We start from the raw sequence: 21,079 nt of genomic DNA, 5'->3' as shown, positions 1-21,079 counted from the left end.
GGGGTCGGCGCAGGCCCGCCGCACATGCGCAGATAACTCTTTGGAAGGTCGGTAACTGGACACAGAAGATGGCGGAGCTGGGTGAGGCGGATGAAGCGGAGTTGCAACGCCTGGTGGCGGCCGAACAGCAGAAAGCGCAGTTCACTGCACAGGTGCGGGGACAGGGACTCGTGTGAAGAGACAGGAGGGTGAAGTACAAGTCCCGGGCAGTCGCGGAGCTCTGAACGCTGGCGGCGCGGGGCGGCCGCCCGTCGCTCCGTGCTTGCTGCGCGTGGTTCTGCTCACTAAAAAACGAGTCACTTCTGCCGCTGGTGACCTGCAGTGCTCAGGTGCAGTGTGAGCCTAGCGTAGGGGAAAGAGATGGTGTAAAGCGAAGCAAAAAGGTTCGGGAGACGCAAGTGCACGGGAGCCTACTTTGGTGGCGAGCTGCATTCGGAGGACCCAGCTTCTCATACTGCTTTGTCCCTTACAGGCCACGTGCCCCTAAACAAAACACCCATCCACCGTAGGTCTTGGTTTCACAGTCGCCTGCTGCCTCACAGGGTGTCGAAGATCATATGTAATAATGTATTTGAAAACGATAGAGTAGTAGAACATTACTGGATAAAAGTGAGCTCTGAGGTATGCAGTCTAGACTATTAGGTTAGAACAAGAGCTTCAGAGCATGGTTCCAGCCCCGGCGTTGACCTTTACTAGCTGCATGATTTTGGACTTATTACTTACCGTGCTTCTTAAATGGAGGTGACAGTCATCCTTTAGGACCGCAAAAAGAATTGACTTAATACTTAGTACCCCAGCCTCCCGAAATAGTTAAGCACTTGGTAAACGGTTATTCCCCGCTTTTGCGGGGAGTGGAGGTGGTGGGAAGGGGAGGGCTCGCGGTAGATAAGTGGCAGGAACCTCGGTTGGAAATCTTTGGGTCCTGAACATTTTAAAAGCGCACGTTTTCTTTGCTTCTGTGTTTAATTTTCTGTAGATTGGGTCCATAACCTTCATTGGATTCTCACATGTCCCTGACCCCAAAAAGGTTAACAACTTAAGAACTGCTAAGGAATAGGCTTAGAATGAGATGAGTGCAGTGGTTTGGGGGAATTAATTGGTACCATAGCTTTCCCAGCTTACACTGGTGTTAGTTTGGAAATGAAGAAGGTATCAATCCTGCCTGCAGTTTTACAGTCTGATTAAGGAAGTGACACAGAAAATAACAGTGCCCTCAAGGAGGTGATAATAAACTGGAAAAACCTTTAGGGAGGAGTATTGAGGGCCAAGTTAAGTATGCTGTGTGTGGACCTACCTCATTGAAACACATTGGTTGGGTGTTAAACAAGGGAGTGTCCTGAGTGGCTGACAAAGAAACGTGCATTAGGCCAGCACTGGGGTGACTTGATCAAAAGTACCTATTTTTCAGTTACTAAGGAGGAGAAAAATAGACAAGGAGAGGATGCAAGTATTGTTGCAGGGTAGGAATGAGGAGTTGGACTGTACTGGTAACAAATTAGGAAGTGAGGAAAGAGTCAAAGAATGGTTTAGTCAGGTGCCAGAAAATGAGACAAATGGGAAGGAAATTCATAGATAAGGCCTGTCAGCAGACCCCAAGTAGTTACTATTTTTCTTTCCTCTTAGGTGCATCACTTCATGGAGCTATGTTGGGATAAATGTGTGGAGAAGCCAGGGAATCGCTTAGACTCTCGCACTGAAAATTGTCTCGCTAGCTGTGTGGATCGCTTCATTGACACTACTCTTGCTATCACCAGTCGGTTTGCCCAGATTGTACAGAAAGGAGGGCAGTAAGCCATCCCCTGGAAGAAGGACAGAAGCAGCAAAGGACTTCTTAAGCAGACTGAAGGGCCAGTGGGGGAAGGTTGTCAACCCTGTCAGGTTAACTTCAGGCTGTTACCGAGCCTGTTGGTGCTAAAAAGTAACAGATCAAATGTTCAAAAAGTGAAATTTATTTATTGGGAATTCAGAAATTCCATCTTGTATCACAACAGTTTATTCAATAAATGTGAATTCTCCAACTCTCTTTTTTAAATCCCATTTTAGGATTTAATATATAGATCTCTGGTTGGTAGGAACATTAGAAATAAGTATGTTCCAAGGCCATTAGTAGTGCAAATGAGATATCTTAAGTTTTGAAGAGCCATCCTAAGCCATATTTAAGGGAGTGGGAAGAATCATCAAAAGCCTTAGCCTAAGGCATCAAAGAGAATTTGGGGTTAAGAAAAGTGAAGAACAGAAAACAGCTTTATTGCTTATACATGACCAAGAAAAGCTAAACATGGCAAAAAACAAAACAGGCAAGATGTGTGTTCACTGGGAAAGAGGCCTGCTAGTATGAGAGGAAGAGAAAGTCAAGACCCAAAGAGAATCAACTTCCTGGAGAAGTCTTGTTCCACTGGCCCATCTTCCTGAGTCTGTGCTTAGAATTAAAACTTTTAGAGCACAGAAACCATGCTAAAAAAAAAAAACAAACCCAGGAGCTGAAAACTCCTTCCCACAAAGATTTCACTTACTCCAAGAAGAAAACAATTGCTTTAGGTTAAGAGGTAGTAATTATAGACTGTTCTTCCCTACTTGGGCCCTTAATCTCAATGTTAAAAATATGCACCATGGAACATCAGCAATTGAGTACCAAAGTACTAATATTTCAAATAAATATCCCAAAAGGTAGCACCTGCTTAGAGTCAAGGGCTAGGGAACCTCTGGCCAACTGTTTATGACTAAGCATTTTATTAGAAATCTGTTCTGTAAAGAGAACAATTTAATAGTTCAGAGCTACAAAAGATTACCACCTCATGGAATGCTGTCATAGTCTATTGCTGGTGTCATACACTGTCAGGCTACCACGAAGTATTTCTGTATTACACATGGGGAAAGTAAGTCGGGGAGGTTGACTTACCTGCTCCAAACCTCATAACCAACTAATGGCAGAACCAAGACCAAAAGTCTGAGCTTTCAAGATTTTTACTCAGCCCATGAAGTGACAGCCAGGAAAAAACAATATCACTTGATCTGCCATAGTAAATAAAATTCGTTTGTGTTCTGCCAGCCTTCTTCCAGCGAGTTTGGTTTCTTAAGAACTAACGTAGTAGGATCACCGTATGTAGCACAGGGAAATAACAAGATCTCTGCTTGGTGCTTTAATCCAAAGGCAGACTAGGAAGAAATGGATATGTCCCTGAGAAGCCTATTTCATTTTGGAATCGATTCTACAAGTTCATTAACTAAGAAATGAACAAGGAAGACAACATTTAAATGGCTGCTGCTGCCCTGAATCCTTTTCAGCGCACAATGAGATGGCAAGACTGATGCCTAATTCTTCATTTGGTTGAGGACTTACCCAAGACAATTGAAAAAACAATTTTGAATACAAGTGCATTTAGGCAATAAACAGTGGACCTGGAAAACCTTTTACTATCCAATTAACCCAAGTTTAGGGGTATACCGAGTATAGCCACAGACCTGTCCAGCAGGGAAATTTGACAAAAACCCCTAGTTTCTACCAATAACAGCTGTCTAAGGATGTTACCATGAATTGAAAATGTTTGTTCTTATGCTCATTTACTTATTAAGTAAACTGGACCACATCTGTTGGGCCAAAATACAGAAAAGATCAAAGCACCAAGGCTAAAGACAAAGTCAAGTTGTGGCACCTACTATATAATAGACAAGAGCAACACGATATTCCCTCATCATACCATTCTATACTAGCTCAATCCCTCTCTTGACCCCAGCCCTTGCTTTCGCCAAATTCAACATTGTGACTGGTATACCCAGGTCTTTACTGGATTCATCTTTCTGGGTCCTTTAATTTGCTGCATATGCACTCTACCCTAAATGTGATTAATCGCAAAAAATAATCTCTTCAAGAAACCTTCATAACAAAATAACGGATTCCCTATTAACAATAAGAGGATCAAGTTTAACAGGCCAAAATAGACAAGATGTCTGTCAGAACATATATAGACGGCACAGGACAGCTCTAACCTCAAGCCCTGTGCTGAGCAGTAGCGTCACTGGCAAACCCCAAGGTGTAAGAACTGTAAATATCCAGAGTCATGCAGAAAACAAGAATACTTCTTTCTCATTTAGTCATCCTCTGAACTCTCGGCAGACCTTTCATCTGTAGCCACTTTCCAATTTGTGCGTTTGTTTGTCCTCTCCTGTATTTCATTGTTAACTACAGGGATGTGGGCTTTTTTCTCTCTCTTTTTCCTTTTGGTTTTCTTAGTGTCTCTTTCCTCACTTTCCTCAGAACTGCTGGATGCAGAATCATCTGATGGGGAAATGTCACTTTCTGCCTCTAAGAATAAAGGAGATTTCTTGAGAGACTTTTTCCTGGATTTTTTCTTGCATTTGTGTGGTTGCTTCCTTTTCCTGGTACTAGAAGCCCCAGTTTCTTCTGAGAACTCACTTGAGGAACCTGCTGTTATATCTGTGGCTTCCTTTTTGCTCTTCTTCTGTTTTTTGTGTGACTTTTTCTTCTGCTTTTTTTTGTGGGACTTCTTTGACTTCTTGTGTTTGTGAGATTCATGGGTAGATGATTTTACCTGGGGAGATGTTTTTTTCCCATTGGTAATATCTTGCTGATCACTACTAATAAAAAAGAAAAACTGCTTTACTGTAGAAAATACAAAGTATATTTGTATAATTTTTATATTCTGCTTTCTAGATGGGAAGTTGGGGTTAACATCTGAATTTTAAATCAAAGCTTTGATACAAGCTTACCATGAGACTTTATCACTGAGTTTTGTTTCTTCATTTTTAAAATGAAAATAAAAATTCTTATCTGCCATACTGAATTACTGTATATAAAACCTATATATAAAACACTGTATATAAAACCTACATGCTATATATATGCCAAATGTCAGTCAAGGAAAGGCAAAATAACAGTCCTCTCCCAACTAAACTGCCTATTATTTCTCTGGTTACATTTTTAATGGCAAATGTCATATACTTCGTAAAAAATTAGGAATTTCATTTATAATTTAGACCTCATACTAATCTTAGTTTCTAACTTTTTTCCAGTAAGCTTACTTGCCTTACCTGTCTGTTTCAAATTCTTCAGGGTATAACTCTTTATAGCCACTGTGGCCCCATCTGTAAGATAATGTTTTATTACACATATTACTAAAGCAATGCATACATTTCTTAAAACTAAGACAAATTAGACTTAGGAGTGTATACATACACAGACACACACAGAACAAAAAAAAGATATGGAAGAGCCAACACCACATTTATAGATCAGTATCTTGGTTACATTTTCCATACTATACATTCATTTCAGAAACAAAGGATTCATTTATCCATTTGTAAGAAAACTTGCCTTCTCTTCCTTAAAACACTGAGGAACTCTTAATATGCTGCTCTTAGCTGTGAAATACTTCTCCAAAAGCACTTCATAACATAATGCTGTCTACCTTGGGACAACTTTTTTAAATAAGTTAACTGAGGTATAATTCATATACCATAAAATTCACCCATTTAAAGTGTACGATTCAGTGGCCTTTAGCATACTCAGAGTTGTGCAACCATCACCACTATGATTTTAGAATATTTTCATCACCCCAAAAAAAACAACCCATAAGCAGTTACTCCATTCCTCCATCTCCTACAGCCCATGGCAACCACTAATCCACTTTCTATCTCTATAGAATCATATAATAAGTGGTTTTTTGTGACTTTTCTCACCTAGCATAAGGTTTTCAAGGTTCATCCATATTCTAGCATGTAACAGTACTTTATTCCTTTTACTGCCAAATAACATGCCATTACCATTCCATATACCACATTTTGTTTATCCATTCATCAACTGACAGACAAATGGGTTTCCACTTTTTTGGCTATTATGAGTATGCTATGAACATTTCTGTAATAAGCTTTTACAGGGATAATTAATTTTTAAAAGTACACATTCTCAGGCCAAATATCACTAATGGTCACAAGAATTTAGTCACAGACCTGTCTGGCATGTTAGCTTCATAATCATATAACTTCTTGTTCCAGGATTTAGCCTTAAGAAAACCATCATCCAGTGCTCCACAAATTTCATTCTTTGGCCTCCAGTAGTCTCTTTGACTTTCTTCATCAAAACCATCACTGCGCATCCGGCTATAAGAGAAAAGAGAGGAACTTTTAGATAATGAAGCAATCTGTAAGGTTACTTTATGGAATATCATGCACAAAATTCACTGAACAAGCTAAAAGGAGACCAAAACAACCTAATACTTTTTTTATAACCTGATACTTAATGTTAAAAAAAAAATCTTTTTAACATTACATCCTCTCTTAATTTGTACAGTTATTCAATGAAAATATGATCATCACTACCCCTCCTACTACAGAGTACAGACAAAATAACTTTTGGACTAGGGCATGTTATACCTCACTCACCGATTCTGAAGGAAGCAGACCGATAATCACAACTGGGGACATCTCAAACTGCCCCAGTGATTTTGAGATACACTCCCTTCCCTAACACCAGCTCCTACTGTAATTAGATCTCAGTAACAGTGGTAGCGAGGTAACCCATGAATATGTTGGAGTAGAAAAACAGTTAAGAACTACTAATCTAGCCTGTGCCTACAAAATCCCACTAACAAGTCACTAAGCCAGCTAAGAGGTTATCAAAAATGTTTACGGGCCTCCTACGTGCCTATGAGGCACTGTTGCAACTGCAGGACTATAATGGGAAATGAGCCAATCAAAAAACTGCCCCTAAAGAAATTAAGTTATAAAGACTTATTCATCATGACAGGCATTAATAGTCCACTCCAAAAGAACAGTATTTTGTTCTGGAATGTTACTTGGAATTGAATAACCAACACAAAACAAAACAAATCATCATCTGCACTAAGTACTTCCAAATTCTCAAAGAACCCTTCTCAGAGAGAAAATAGACTGAAAAGCTATTTACTTTTATGTTGAGACCCTGCCATGTTTACCATGGATACCCTGAATACTTTCTTGTGGAAAGCTATCCACACACAGTCACTCCAAAGTCCACACAGTCAGCAGGCACACTCCTTAAATATCTCACTATTATTAACTATGTCCCTGGATGGCTTTAGAAATCAGCATTGCTAACTTCCTAGTCATTTTTCATACAACAGCTCTACACCAATAGGCGTATGAGGCCCAGGAGATGTTCCCAACACTCTGACATTCCTATACCTCCACAGGTAAGACAACGAAGCCTACATAATCCTTCATGCTAAGCTGCTAAGTTGCTTCAGTCATGTCCGATTCTGTGCGACCCCACAGACGGCAGCCCACCAGGCTCCCCCGTCCCTGGGATTCTCCAGGCAAGAACACTGGAGTGGGTCGCCATTTCCTTCTCCAATGCATGAAAGTGAAAAGTAAAAGTGAAGTTACTCAGTCGTGTCCGACTCTTAGTGACCCCAGGGACTGCAGCCTACCAGGCTCCTCCGTCCATAGGATTTTCCAGGCAAGAGTACTGGAGTGGGTTGCCATTGCCTTCTCCATACTAACAGTCAAATTATTAAGACGGTAATGTGAAATGGTTGTGTGACTAAGACAGTGAGTAGGTAAGATAAAGAAAAGACAGAGAGAGGATGAAAGACTAATAAGGGAAAGGTGTCAATGATCAGCTAAGTGACCATAAGATACCTATAGAAAATCTTAAGTCAAAAGCCATCAGGTAAGGTCAGAATCCATAGAATCCTTAACGTTTACAATTGTTCAAGGCAGAATTTTTAAGTTCTCCATTTCAAATAACTACAAAGAGTGGGGCTATATGCATCATAGCCATTACCTGTATGCTTGAGTCAAGATTTATGAAAAAGGAAAGTCTTAAAGACTCACAGAACTGAATTCATCTATCTTTAGCACACCATCATGTTTTTAAACAAAAGTTGATGATTCTGAGTAAGATGAGAATATTTTGGTTCTCAGAGTTGCAACTTCACCTTGAACTGCTGGGTAACATTTTCCTTTTGGTCCCCCGGTAAGCATCATCCATCTGTTTCTCCAGTTCTCTTATTTTCCACATATCTGATTCCTCCTGTATCTGGATTTTTTAAAAAAAAAAAGAAAGAAAGAAAAATAAGTTACTAGAACTTCCCTGGTGGCACTGTGGATAAGAATCCACGTGCCAATGAAGAGGACACAGGTTCGATCCCTAGTCTGGGAAAATTTCACATGCCACAAAGCAACTAAGCCCTTGTGCCGCAACTACTGAGCCCGCGCTCTGGAGCCTGAGAGCCCCAACTACTGAGCCCATGTGCTGTGCGCCCAGACCCTATGCTCTGCAACGAGAAGGGCCACCAAAATGAGAAGTCCATACAATGAGTAGTCCCTGTGCAAGGCAATGAAGACCTAGTTCAGCCAATAAATAAAATTATTTTTAAAAAATAAGTTAATAAAAATAACACTTTACATCACAGAAAAGTAATTGAAAATAAGGTCTGCACTAGTTATTGGATTACAAATTGTGTTTTGATCAGGAACCTGGGAAAAGAATTTTGGTTTCTCTAGAGTGCTTCAACAATCCAACCCAGTAATTCTCAATTACGTAGAATTCTGCGGCAACAAAAGAGCTTTTTAACCCCTGCATAGATACACTCATCACCTTATTAACCAAGTAATTAGGCTACAGTTAGCAAATGATAATCCCTTATGTTTCTAAAATGCTTTATGATTTTAATTGTATCATCTCTATTGAATTTTAAGCAATCTTACAAGTAAAAAAAAAAAGGTACTATTACTACATTTTACTGAGAAGAAACAAAAGCTCATAGATTTTTACCAAAGTCAAAAAGCTAATAAAGACTGTCTTTCAACTTTCTAGGCTACGTCTTTTTTCACACATGGTAATTTTTGTTAAAAACAAAGCAAAACAAAATAGCATGAGAACTGTTAAGAGAATTTCCTGAAAACCAAAGTAGAGCTGCACAAAGAACAATCAGCTATTTCTAAGCCCTCCGGTAATATTCTGTTAAATTTGCCCTCGATTTACCTTTTTTAATCACTGCTTTCAAATATAAGCTTACCATCCAACTAGGGGAGGTTTAAAGCAATTGCAGAGGCTGCTTATGTAACAGTTACACCCTCACTCACAATCAAAATATCGGGATATGACAGTCATAACATCTGCGATCTAACTAGGAGTTGCATTTTTTCATACTGTTTAAGAGAACACACTGGTCATAGCAAACACCCTCTTCCAACAACACAAAAGACGACTCTACACATGGACATCACCAAATGGTCAATACCAAAATCAGACTGATTATATTCTTAGCAGCCAAAGATGGAGAAGCTCTATATAGTCAGAAAAAAACAAGACCAGGAGCTGACTGTGGATCAGATCATGACCTCCTTATTGCAAAATTCAGACTTAAAGAAAGTAGGGAAAACCACTAGGCCAGTCAGGTATAACCTAAATCAAATCCCTTATGATTATACAGTGGAAGTGACAAACAGATTCAAGGGACTAGATCTAATACACAGAATGCCTGAAGAATTATGGATGGAAATTCCTAACATTGTACAGGAGGCGATGATCAAAACCAACCCAAAGAAGAAATGCAAAAAGGTAAAATGGTTGTCTGAGGAGGGCTCACAAATAGCTGAGAAAAGAAGAGAAACAAAAGGCAAAGGAGAAAAGGACAGATATATCCATCTGAATGCAGACTTCCAAAGAATAGCAAGGAGAGTTAAGAAAGCCTTCCTCAGTGATCAATGCGAAGAAATAGAGGAAAACAATGGAATGGGAAAAACTAGAGATCTCTTCAAGAAAATTAGAGATACCAAGGGAACATTTCATGCAAAGACGGGCATAATAAAGGACAGAAATGGTATGGACCTAACAGAAGCAGAAGATATTAAGAGCTGGCAAGAATACACAGAAGAACTAAACAAAAAAGATGTTAATGACCCAGATAACCAAGATGGCATCATCACTCACCTAGAGCCAGACATCCTGGAATGTGAAGTCAAGTGGGCCTTAGGAAGCATCACTATGAACAAAGCTAGTGGAGGTGACAGAATTCCAGCTGAGCTATTTCAAGTCCTAAAAGATGATGTTGTTCAAGTGCTGCACTCAATATGCCAGCAAATTTGGAAAACTCAGCAGTGGCCACAGGACTGGAAAAGGTCAGTTTTCATTCCAATCCCTAAGAAAGGAAATGCCAAAGAATGCTCAAACTACCGCGCAATTGCACTCATCTCACAGGCTAGCAAAAGTAATGCTCAAAATTCTCCAAGCTAGACTTCAGCAGTGTGTGAACCAAAACTTCCAAATGTTCAAACTGGATTTAGAAAAGGCAGAAGATCCAGACATCAAATTGCCAACATCTTTTGGATCACAGAAAAAGCAAGAGAATTCCAGAAGAACATCTATTTCTGCTTCATTGACTATGCTAAAGCCTTTGACTGTGTGGATCATAACAAACTGTGGAAAATTCTTAAAGAGATGGGAATACCAAACCACCCTACCTGCCTCCTGAGAAATCTGTATGCAAGTCAAGAACCAACAGTAAGAACCAGACATGGAATAATATACTGGTTCCAAATTGGGAAAGGAGTACTTCAAGGCTATGTATTATCACCCTGCTTGAATCAAGACTGAAGGGAGAAATATCAACAACCTCAGATATGCAGATGACACCACCCTTATGGGAGAAAGCGAAGAGGAACTAAAGAGCCTCTTGATGAAAGTCAAAGAGGAGAGTGAAAAAGCTGGCTTAAAACTTAACATTCAAAAAACGAGGATCACAGCATCTGGTCTCGTCACTTCATGGCAAATAGATGGGGAAACAGTGGAAACAGTGGCTGACTTTATTTTTGGGGGCTCCATAATCACTGCAGATGGTGACCGCAGCCATGAAATTCAAAGATGCTTGCTCCTTGGAAGAAAAGTTATGACAAAGCTAGACAGCATATTAAAAAGTAGAGACATTACTTTACTGACAAAGGTCCGTCTAGTCAAAGCTATGGTTTTTCCAGTAGTCATGTATGGATGTGAGAGTTGGACCATAAAGAAACCTGAGCGCCAAAGAACTTATGTTTTTCAACTGTGGTGTTGGAGAAGACTCTTGCGAGTCCCTTGGACTGCAAGGAGATCAAACCAGTCAATCTTAAAGGAAATCAGTCCTGAACATTCATGGAAGGACTGATGCCGAAGCTCCAATACTTTGGCCACCTGATGCAAAGAGTTGATTCACTGGAAAAGACCCTGATGCTGGGAAAAACTGAGGGCAGGAAGAGAAGGGGATGACAGAGGATGAGATGACTGGATGGCATCACAGACTCAATGGACATGAGTTTCAGTAAGCTCCAGGAGTTGGTGATAGACAGGGAAGACTGGCGTGATGCCATTCACAGGGTCACAGAGTTGGACACAACTGAGCAACTGAACTGAAATAGGAGTTGCACACAGTTCACCAAAGACAACTAAAGTTTTGACCTCTTCTGCTCTCATGATCTCTATCACTTTCTGCATCAGTAACCCTCAAACCTTTATATCCAGCCTCAATTTTTCTCCTTTTCTCCAAGTCTAAGTTGCCAACTGTCTGGATATCCTATAAGCACCTTACGATCAACATGTTCAAAACCAAATTAATTACCTTTCCCATCATATCTGTCTCTTATTTTGTTCCCTATCTCAATTAATTGCATCATCATCATCATCATTCACCCAGTCAACAAGGTGGTTCTATCTCATTCCAAAATTATCACTATTATCCAATCAATCATCAAGTTCCTTGGACTCTGTTCGCTAAATTCTTCACCTTCATCCCTACTGTCACTGTTTTCATGTGAATCCCTCATCATCTCTCACTTGAAATACTGCAACTATCTCCTAACTGGCCTCTCTATTTCAACCCATCTGATCGATCCGCTCCTCAGCTAACAAAGCATCTTTCTAAAATATAAATACAGTCATCTCAAACCTTGCTTAAAAATATTTAATGGTTTCTTTATTGCCTACAGGAAAAAGTCTGATCTCCAAGCATCACAATCCAACTCTAATTCACCACTCAAGCCTCATTGTCTGCCATTACCTCCCAAATTCTCTACTTTATGGATGTATAAAATTTCTTGCCTTAAGTGCTTCATGCTCCTTACCATATGCTACTATATGATGTTCCCTCTGTGCTGAATGATCTTTGACATCTGAAAAACCTGAACCTATTCATCAAGAACTAGTTCAAATATCAGCAGTTCAAATACCATTCTGTGAAGCCTTTCCCAATTTCCCAAGGCAGATTTCATTATTCCTTCCTCAGTAGATGAAAGCATTTTGTGTATGTCTACATTATAATACTTACCAAATTATATTCTAACTATCTATCTATTTTATTTATCTTTGTCTCTTCCAACTGTACCAAAATAACTCCTAGCACACTGTTTGCCTTCCTTAAGCATAAGGAATAACTAAGGTGTATCTCTAACCTTATTGTGAGCATCTGTGTGCCGGATGACATTTCTCAGGAGGACTTTCCCCAAAGGAACTCGGGACATTCTTCAACCTGAAATGAATCAATAAGTAACATTTAATAATTTAATATGTTATCTTTTATCACTATGCTATAATGAAGCATGAGATAAAGAAAAGATCACTGAACTAGAAGCCAGTGGTCCTGAGGAATAGTTTTTCCTTCACCATTAAAGGGGGAAAACACTTGTCCACACTAATGTGAGGATGAAAGGAAATAATGTACATTGGAGCTCTTTGAAACTGCACCAAATTAAGTGCTTTCAAGAGCACCATTTTATTTAATCCTTAAAATAACTGTTTTATGAGGCAAGTACCTTCATTCCTTTTCTGTAGGTGACATTCCCTTAAAGCCATACCTTGCCCCAGGCCACACAGTCCACGGCAAACAAAGTTCAGATTAGAAATCAATTCCCAAATCTCCAAATTAGTTTGCAGTTAAACACCTAGATTTAAGAGCGTCAGGGACACAAATGTCAACAGTAACAAAAACTGACGCCTAAAAACATCAACTCCAGAGATGCGCTACACTGCTTCATTCAAGGGAATTTTATGTTCCATTTTGTCCAGAAGCCTCCAAAAAATAAATGACAGAGATATTCACGTGTGTAGCTATCACGGGCTTTGGGCAACCACCCCACCGCTCACTCACCCCTCGATCCTGAGGAAATCAGGCATCTTGTTAGTGTGAGACGAAGAACCACTCCATTACAAGATCTCCTCCGACCCAGGAAGCCAAGGAGTCAGGGCTCAAAGGCAGCTCTGCAGCTTCACCCGAGTCCTTCGTGAAAACGCAGCCTTCCCACCGGTTATTCCGCCCTCACCCGTGGCCCAGGTCACGGCCGCCGTTCCCTCAGCCCAGGCCGACAAGCAGATTTCTCTCCGGACTGAGGCCGGGGGCTGCTCCGGCGCGGAATCCGGGCGGCCGGGTTGGCTGGGGCATTCCCCGCTCACGTTCCTCTGGGACGATCCCGGGGGTTGGGTTTCACTCCCCAAAAAGGGATAAGGACGCTCTGGACGGGTACGACCCTCGACTGGGCCCCAAGATGTATCTAGAGTGGCTGAAGGATGGGGGGAGGCTTCCAAGTGGAAGACAGAGAAAATACCCCTGTCTTCGTCACCGGGACCCTTGCCCCCCAGCGGCCACGGAGCTCCTGGTAACCTTCCTTCCAAAAGCCCTCCCCATACAAACACACACAAACACACCCATACCGTGAGCCGCAGCTTCGCGTGGCGGGGTTGGGGGGGAGGAAACGCTCTGGGAGAAGAAAGAGCTGACTTCCCTTCCAGGCCGGAAGTGGTGCTCATGAGAAATTCTTCCCACCAACAGAAGTCCCACAGATCCCCAGAGAAGGGTTTCCAGAACACTCTAGAAGTCCTCAGAGGTAGAACGGGAGGCAAGTGCCTTCCTGGAAAAGAAGTGGGTCAGGCTCAGCCGAAAAGCAAGCCCAGCACCAGAAGGAGAAGACTCGGGAACTGGATGTAGAAAGATAAGACCTTTCTGCCTGGAGCTTTCCGGACTCAATTAGATGTTGTCCCAGTGTGGTTACCCTGGTAACAGGCGCCGCGCTGTGTCAAGAAACCAAAGGAAGAGGTAGGTTCGCCGACCTCTGGAAAAATTAAATTTCCCATTTAGTCTAACCTTAATGTAGTATTTGGAGAATCCTCCTCATTCTGTGGATGCTGTGAGATACGTCTCCATCGACGGAGGGGGCTTGGAGGGAGGTTATCTCAAGTGGTAGAGAGAATATTATTCTTCTTGGCAGGTGTTCCAGCCTCTCCGTATTAGCTTACTTAATCCTCACGATAACCCTATGAGATAGGTAGTATCGTCTCCATTTAGAGGAGAATAAACTGAGGCACAGTTTAATTTAATTTAATTAATTAATTTACATATGTAAATTAATTTCTCAAGATCACACAGCTAGTAAATGATAGAGCTAAGAGTGGAATCTAGGCATTCTGGCTGCAGAGTCCATGGTTTTAACTCCTAAACTATGCTGAGGATTGAGGAAGTCTCATGTGGCCCTCAACCCACAGCACACTTCTAGCAAATTCAGGCCCCAATTAGCATATACCCGGGTGTTGAAACAAGAAAATCCCAAGAAATCCAGGCTTTAAATGACTCCTCAAGGCTTGTGAGGGTCTATGCAGAGGTAAGGACTTACCATCTGAGAGAACATCATGAGAATTTAAGAAAGGGTGCTAACTAGAGTATAAGGAAAAGATAAAACGGTGCTGATCCATAATCTTTTAGGCACTGGTGTTAAGAATAGCTGTCAACTTCAACAAAACAGCCGCTGAACTGTTCCTCCTCCCCCCAGAGAATAGATTTGTGGGGAGATTGTTTTCTTCCTTAAGTCATGTCTTTCCACAGGCTTAAGAGGCCTGTTCATCTCAATCATGGAGTCATCCTCAAAGGGTCTGCTCACCCAGGTTACTCAGTTCTGGAACCTTTTAGATGATCTGGCTGAAAGTAACCCTGAGAGCTATCAGAAGTTCATTCAACAGCAGCTGAAAGAGGGGAAAGAGCTCTGTGCTGCCCCAGAACCACAGCTCTGTCTACAAACCAGGATCCTGGTATGTAGAGTTGGTGCCCAGAGAAAGGGAAGTCCTGATGGAAATGCTCCTGGAATAACCAGACAATGGCTTACCCTTAGCTATTACTACTTTAACATAAGAACATTGAGGGAAACTGCCACTCTGAATAATGGAAAATTGAACGTAATGTGGAAGATCGTGTAGATGGAATAAGAATGGGAATTTCATATTTGACACATTTTGGAGATCCCAAAATCAGTCATTTTTCTGCTAGAATAAAAATCAAAAGTAATGTAATTATTTAATAGAGAATAATATAGTTGGGGATTTTTCAAATAAAGAGAACTTGTTTGGTTGGGGAGGTAACTCTGTGGTGAGTTACCTTTAGGATATTTTTTTAAAAATTTAAAAACTGTATTTTGAGACATGCAAATTTTTTGCTTTCTAGAAACCGAAAGAAAAATTACTTTTTATCAACCTATGTCAGTGGAAAAGGATCCCAGCTCCAGAATCAGCCACTCATCCAGTACCTCTAACTATTGGCAGACCAGAAGATACATCTGAGACATCAGGTACATAGAATTTGGGAAAGAAAGCACATTTTAAAAATTGGGATGTGGGAATAAACATGGGCCAGATTTTACTTGGTAAAAGGCATTACATATTTGGTCATGGTATAGTCAACGAATAATAAGAGTCCATGGGGTTGCAAAGAGTCAGACATGACTGAGTGACTGAACTGACCTGAATAAGGGTACTTTGTGAAAATTGAATACTATTTAATTTCCTAATAATATGAGCTATTTTAATTCATATAAAATGCCAAGAAATGCTCTAATTGGAATTTTATATATATAGCACTATTGTGATTATCTCTGAAAATACAGAAATAGAATTTATACTTGTCCATCTTTATCAGGATATGAATTAAAATATTACCTGGATGGTATCATTAGTAAAACAAATTGTCTTCATTTCACACCCTCTGAATTACACACACAGATGTTTACACAGTCATCGACGTTGCCTACCATCCTAATGTTCTCGAGGCAGCAGAGAAAGACCAAGTGAAAAAAGATCAACTGATACGGATGGCCATGAAATGCATTGAGGAACAACTCCAATTTACTCTCTCAAATTGTTACTATATTACCAAATTTAGAATAAAAGGAAGCATTCAAAGAATGAAACAAAATCTGATGGGAATCCAAACCAATCCCACAGGTTTAAGAGAGAAAATGAGAAAGGGTAAGTTAATGAAATGTAATGGAAAGTAATCTGATTTAAAATGTTTTTTCCTTCTGGTGTACATTTTGCAAACTAGAAGTCTCAATTGTAAAAGATGAGAAATTTAAGATACAAAAATACAAAGATTAGATATTAGAAATATTAGCATGTCCCAACATAGACAGAGGCTTCCTTGATGACTCAGTGGTAAAGAACTCACCTGCCAATTCACGAAGCGTGGGTCTGATCCTGGGGTCAGGAAGATCCCCTGGAGAAGAAAATGGCAACCCACACTCCAGTATTCCTGCCTGGGAAATCCCATGGACAGAGAAGCCTGGCAGGCTACAGTCCATAGGGTCGCGAAAGAGTCTGATACAATTTTGTGACTAAACAGCAACAACATAGATGGGCCTAAAGATTATCACACTAAGTGAAGTAAATCAGGAGGAAGACAAATACCATATGATATTGCTTATGTGTGGAATCTAAAAAACGACACAAATGAACCAATCTAAGAAACAGACTCATAAAGAAAAGGCTAGTGGTTGCCAAGGGGAAGAGGGGAAAGAGAGAAATGGGCTGGGAGTTTGGGATTAGCAGATGCAAACTATTATAAATAAGATGGATAAACAAGGTCCTATTGTATGGCACAGGAAACTGTATTCAATATCCTATGATAAACCATAATGGAAAAGAATATGAAAAATATATAACTGGGACTTTTTGCTATTCCACAGATATTAAACACAACCCTGTACATCAACTATACTTCAATAAAACTTAAATAAATATTAGCATGTCCTTAAAGATAAATCCTGCAAACTTTTAAAACCAGATTCTCTGGTTTAAGAGTCTTTTAAGATTCCCAAACCAATTTAGCTGCAGCTTTGTCTGCCATCTTGGTTAACACTACCACTGTTACAGCTCATTGCCTGATAGTATTTCATGTTGATTAATTTTGTGATTTCATCTTCCTTTTTTAAAATAAAGAACTAACCCTTGAAAAGATAAGAAGCAGTACTGTGAGCAATTCAGATCAGTTTCCTCAACTTTTACTGCCGAAAGACCAAGTTTCAAGTAAAACAGCATGTCTGATAGAAGAGATTTCTAGTACAGAGATTGAAGTGGAGATGAAGAGACCAGCCTATGAATTAAAAATTGTGGCAGATCAGAATGAGAAACCTCTGAAAATTGAATTAAAAGTTGAATTACCTGGTATTAATTCAGTATCTCTCTGTGACCTTAGTGTTTCTGAGGTAAGCTGAATAGGTAATACTGTAAATTTGTATCAGTCAATAATCACTATGTTATGCTGCAGTAAAAAAAAACTCCACAATCTCAGTGGTTTACAATAATTTGCACAGGTTACATGTCAACTCGTCCTGCTTTGCTCTGTGAGTGTCACACATTTTAAGATACAAGGTGAAGGAACAATTCCCACTTTAGACAAGTCATTCTCATGGAAGAGGGAAAATAGAAATGGGGAAACCATGCAATAGATCCTAAAACTTCCTCTCATATGGAATGTATTACTTATGCTCACATTAATCAAACTAAGTCAGAAGGCCAAGTCCTACATCAGTACGGCTGGGAAGAACATTCTTCTCACAAGCAGTCACTGGAAGTTACGTGACAAGGATGCATAAATCCTCTTATAAAAGAAAAGCAACAATCTACAGTCTACCATAGTCCACCCTCTTGGTCACAAGTATATGCTGCTTTTCCCAGGAAACACACCTCCAGTCCCAGTATCAGACTCCAAAGTGCAGGATTTTGCCATCATAATCTGCATTAGACAAAGTTTGCATAAACTGCAATGACAAGTTATCTACTTCTGTAACCCCATGCATCATACAATGTAGAATGGAGAATAACCACAATTCAGTCTCAATTCAGAAACTGGAAAACGAAGGAGTTATTGGTACTCAGCAATTCTAAAATCCTGGTAGGCAGATATTGCAAGGGTCCCTTTCCTGGAGGTAGAGGATGTTCTTGCTGAGGCCCCTTGACAAGGTTCCTTGATTACCTAGCCTCCTAGTTCCATTGTTTTCCATGACTTTTAGCTCCATTCTTTGGGAGGTGTTTTTCTCTTTCAGTCCACCTTAGCCATGCCCGAAAAGAGCATTGAAGACTATGCTGTCATTAGGTGCTGAGGAGCTTACTCAGCCTGTTTGCTGCCCATGGATCTTGAGGATGAAAGGTTATTTCTCAATTTTATTAATGGTTGAAAATAAAAATTGGTTCCATTTTTCATTCCTCAAGTCTTAAAATTTATGGGCTCTGTATATTCCCTTTCAATTCTTTATATTCCCGTGCAAATTGAGAACTTCTTTTCTAACTTCATCTTTTTGTAGTACCTTGTTAAATGTGGCCAACAGAACCAATGCATGCAAATAACATTCTATTTTCCCATTTCTGTACCTAAAAACACAAGTTAATGAGGTAGATTGTCTTCCAAATTATTGTGATAAGGGCTTTGTCACCATAAAACATAGATCACCATGTTTCCAGTCTCCAGCAAGTTTTCTTGCTGTTTGTGGTCAGCCCTGAAGTCAATGCCACATAATTTAGAATGGCAGCATCCATCTTCTGGTACTGTATCAACTCACTTTTAATGTACTAAACAATAACCACCTCAGAATCTCAGGGATTTACAATACATTTACTGCTCATAAGTGGACCCTCTTCTTATGGGAAATGAGTGAATAACTGGGAACAATAAACCTGTAACAAATTTTAACCAGGAACTATTTTTCTATTTTCATCTTTTAAAATCTCTCTTGGTTTATTCTTTTTAGGATGATATATTGATCGAGGTCTCTGAAAAGTACAGATTATATCTAAACCTTCCAGAATCTGTGGATACTGAAATGACTACAGCAAAATTTATCAAAGAGAAAGCCACTTTAATCGTCACAATGCCGTTGGTGTAAGTTAAAAGCATCGTATATTTAGTTTCTGTGAAAGTAATGTGAATTAGAGGGCCTCCATTATCTGTGAAGAGGTTTATCTTAAAAACTTTTAAGTTTCATTTTCTAGGAGTTTCTTTTGATGGAATGAGATTTTCTCATCAGCTGCTTGTTAAAATTCTTTCTCCTCAAGTAAACTTGGCATCAAGCAGAAACTACCAAAAACAGTACTGCCATGATATACTTGTTTTAAAGATATTTGTAATGGCCTCAAGTAACTTAAATACCATTTGGGAAAAGTCTGTTTGTCTCCAGGTATTATAATATGTAAGAATTCTTTGTTTACTAGTTGAAAAACATTTTTGTCTGTAGTAAATTTTTGCATCAGGAATAAATACCAGACTGTGCAAGAAGTTTACCACCAAGATGTGCCTTAACAGTGAAAGTTTCCTCCGGCGATGAAGATATAGGGCCTGTGTAATAATATGTAAACCTTTGCTTCTGTGAACCTCTGTACTTCTATAAAGCAGGCTCTGGCAAGCCCCCCAGGCCTACCTCCCTTTGATATCAGGTATGGACTTGTCTGTGGATTAGATAAAACGATGCAGTGACAGTCATAGGATATTATTACACATAAGACATAAAATACATCCAACTCTAATTTAAGGCAAAGGGGCTGACTTTGGGACAAGTGCCTTTCTCTTAAGAAAATAACTTTTAAAATACAGAAGTGATGTACTTTTAAACTCCCATTCATCTGTCATTTCGTTGTTCCATACAAAAGTATCAGTTTTCCAATTTATATCCTAAGTAAGCGACATTCACACCAAACTTTAAACATCCCTTGTCTTTTCTAAATACAAAACACTCTCCTTGTAATTATTAGTTTCTAATTCAACATAAGGTCTTTAAATAAAGTTATCATTAATTTTAAAACTTTTTAACTTTAGAAACTAATGTGTGTGATAGCAGTAACTGACCTGTGATAATTAGAAATGAGTAATTTTCTTAAACCTGGTGTGGACTTGAATTTTTCTAGCAATAGGATAATTTATTGTTGGAAAGTTTTCTAGAACTGTGATATCCTATACTCATCCCTCAAAACACTTGGAATGCTTTGACCTTTTCTTTTCTTCTACAAAATCACTGTCAAACTTATTTTCTATAAACTCCCACACCTACTTACAAAGAAATAGCTGAATCTCTACTCTTGCACTCTCACACTTAGGTGTTACTTATGTCAGGAGTTATGTAATTGTGCACTTATTAATGAGTACAAGATCTAGCATGCTTAACGTTAAAATGGTAAATTTACATCCTAGTTATTTTCCAAAATACTTTCACTTATAACATCTCCACCTCCCCCTCCCTACAAAAAGCAAAACTTTGGTCAGGAAAAGCGTTAACTAATAATGAACAGTTGAGCAGTTTAATCTGAATCTTATCAAGGTATTTTTTCTTCAAAACTGAAAACTTTGAGATGGACATGAATTATCCTTGATTTAGATACCAGATTCTTCTACAAACTCGGTTTTAGAGATTAGGAATCAGTAGTGATTATTTTCTCATGTCCTCCAGAGTTTATGCATTACTGAGTGATGAGAATTCCTTACACCACATTCCTAGGACCGCTCGCACTGGTCAAGTCCTGTAGTCCAGGGCTTGGGATACTACTTCACACACAAACCTCAGGAATGGAGTTGATAGCTAGCAGAGCCAGACCACATTTCCTTCTCGATATGTGCCACCTTCTAACAAGAGGGCTCCTTGAGCCTGAAGGTTAGATTATATGCTCCCAAACTCAGAGCTTATTTTACCAATTCTATAAACTCAAAATATATCTGTATTAAGAGCTCACTATGTACATAGCTGTTCCTGGTCTTAAAAAATCTAATGTGAAAAATAATTACCAACAAATCAAAAATATTAGACAAGA

At 39.6% G+C, this 21,079-nt stretch overlaps 3 protein-coding genes across 8 annotated transcripts; 2 read left to right on the top strand and 1 right to left on the bottom strand.

Annotated features, from left to right (window-relative positions):
* Positions 1-57: 57 nt before the first annotated feature.
* Positions 58-2,018, top strand: TIMM8B (translocase of inner mitochondrial membrane 8 homolog B). Its single transcript, XM_081543416.1, has 2 exons — positions 58-152; positions 1,624-2,018. Exons 1-2 carry the CDS (start codon positions 69-71, stop codon positions 1,789-1,791), a joined length of 252 nt encoding a protein of 83 aa, XP_081399542.1. The 5' UTR covers positions 58-68; the 3' UTR covers positions 1,792-2,018.
* NKAPD1 (NKAP domain containing 1) lies at positions 1,932-14,901 on the bottom strand. 6 transcript variants are annotated; one of them, XM_081543410.1, is made up of 7 exons: positions 14,635-14,901; positions 14,109-14,278; positions 12,424-12,500; positions 7,935-8,035; positions 5,968-6,117; positions 5,050-5,103; positions 1,932-4,593 (listed from the first exon to the last, which is right to left on the bottom strand). In XM_081543410.1, the coding sequence occupies exons 3-7, from the start codon at positions 12,490-12,492 to the stop codon at positions 4,089-4,091; spliced, it is 879 nt and encodes a 292-aa protein (XP_081399536.1). In that variant the 5' UTR covers positions 12,493-12,500; positions 14,109-14,278; positions 14,635-14,901; the 3' UTR covers positions 1,932-4,088. The 6 variants fall into 6 exon arrangements, with proteins under 6 accessions (XP_081399536.1, XP_081399533.1, XP_081399531.1 ...); XM_081543407.1 differs by having other exon boundaries at positions 1,932-4,596; positions 14,635-14,900; XM_081543405.1 differs by lacking the exons at positions 14,109-14,278; positions 14,635-14,901 and adding an exon at positions 13,679-13,772 and having other exon boundaries at positions 1,932-4,596.
* On the top strand, positions 13,814-19,568 carry PIH1D2 (PIH1 domain containing 2). The gene is made up of 6 exons (XM_081543403.1): positions 13,814-14,060; positions 14,844-15,046; positions 15,456-15,579; positions 16,010-16,255; positions 17,225-17,490; positions 19,033-19,568. The coding sequence occupies exons 2-6, from the start codon at positions 14,870-14,872 to the stop codon at positions 19,165-19,167; spliced, it is 948 nt and encodes a 315-aa protein (XP_081399529.1). The 5' UTR covers positions 13,814-14,060; positions 14,844-14,869; the 3' UTR covers positions 19,168-19,568.
* Positions 19,569-21,079: the final 1,511 nt, after the last annotated feature.

The sequence above is a fragment of the Giraffa tippelskirchi genome, chromosome 11 (assembly GCF_054371585.1).
Source record: "Giraffa tippelskirchi isolate mGirTip1 chromosome 11, T2T-mGirTip1v1.2.pri, whole genome shotgun sequence".
NCBI classification, from domain to species: domain Eukaryota; kingdom Metazoa; phylum Chordata; class Mammalia; order Artiodactyla; family Giraffidae; genus Giraffa; species Giraffa tippelskirchi.
Note: the sequence above shows the minus strand (reverse complement) of the source record. Positions and strands in the feature narration are given on the sequence as shown.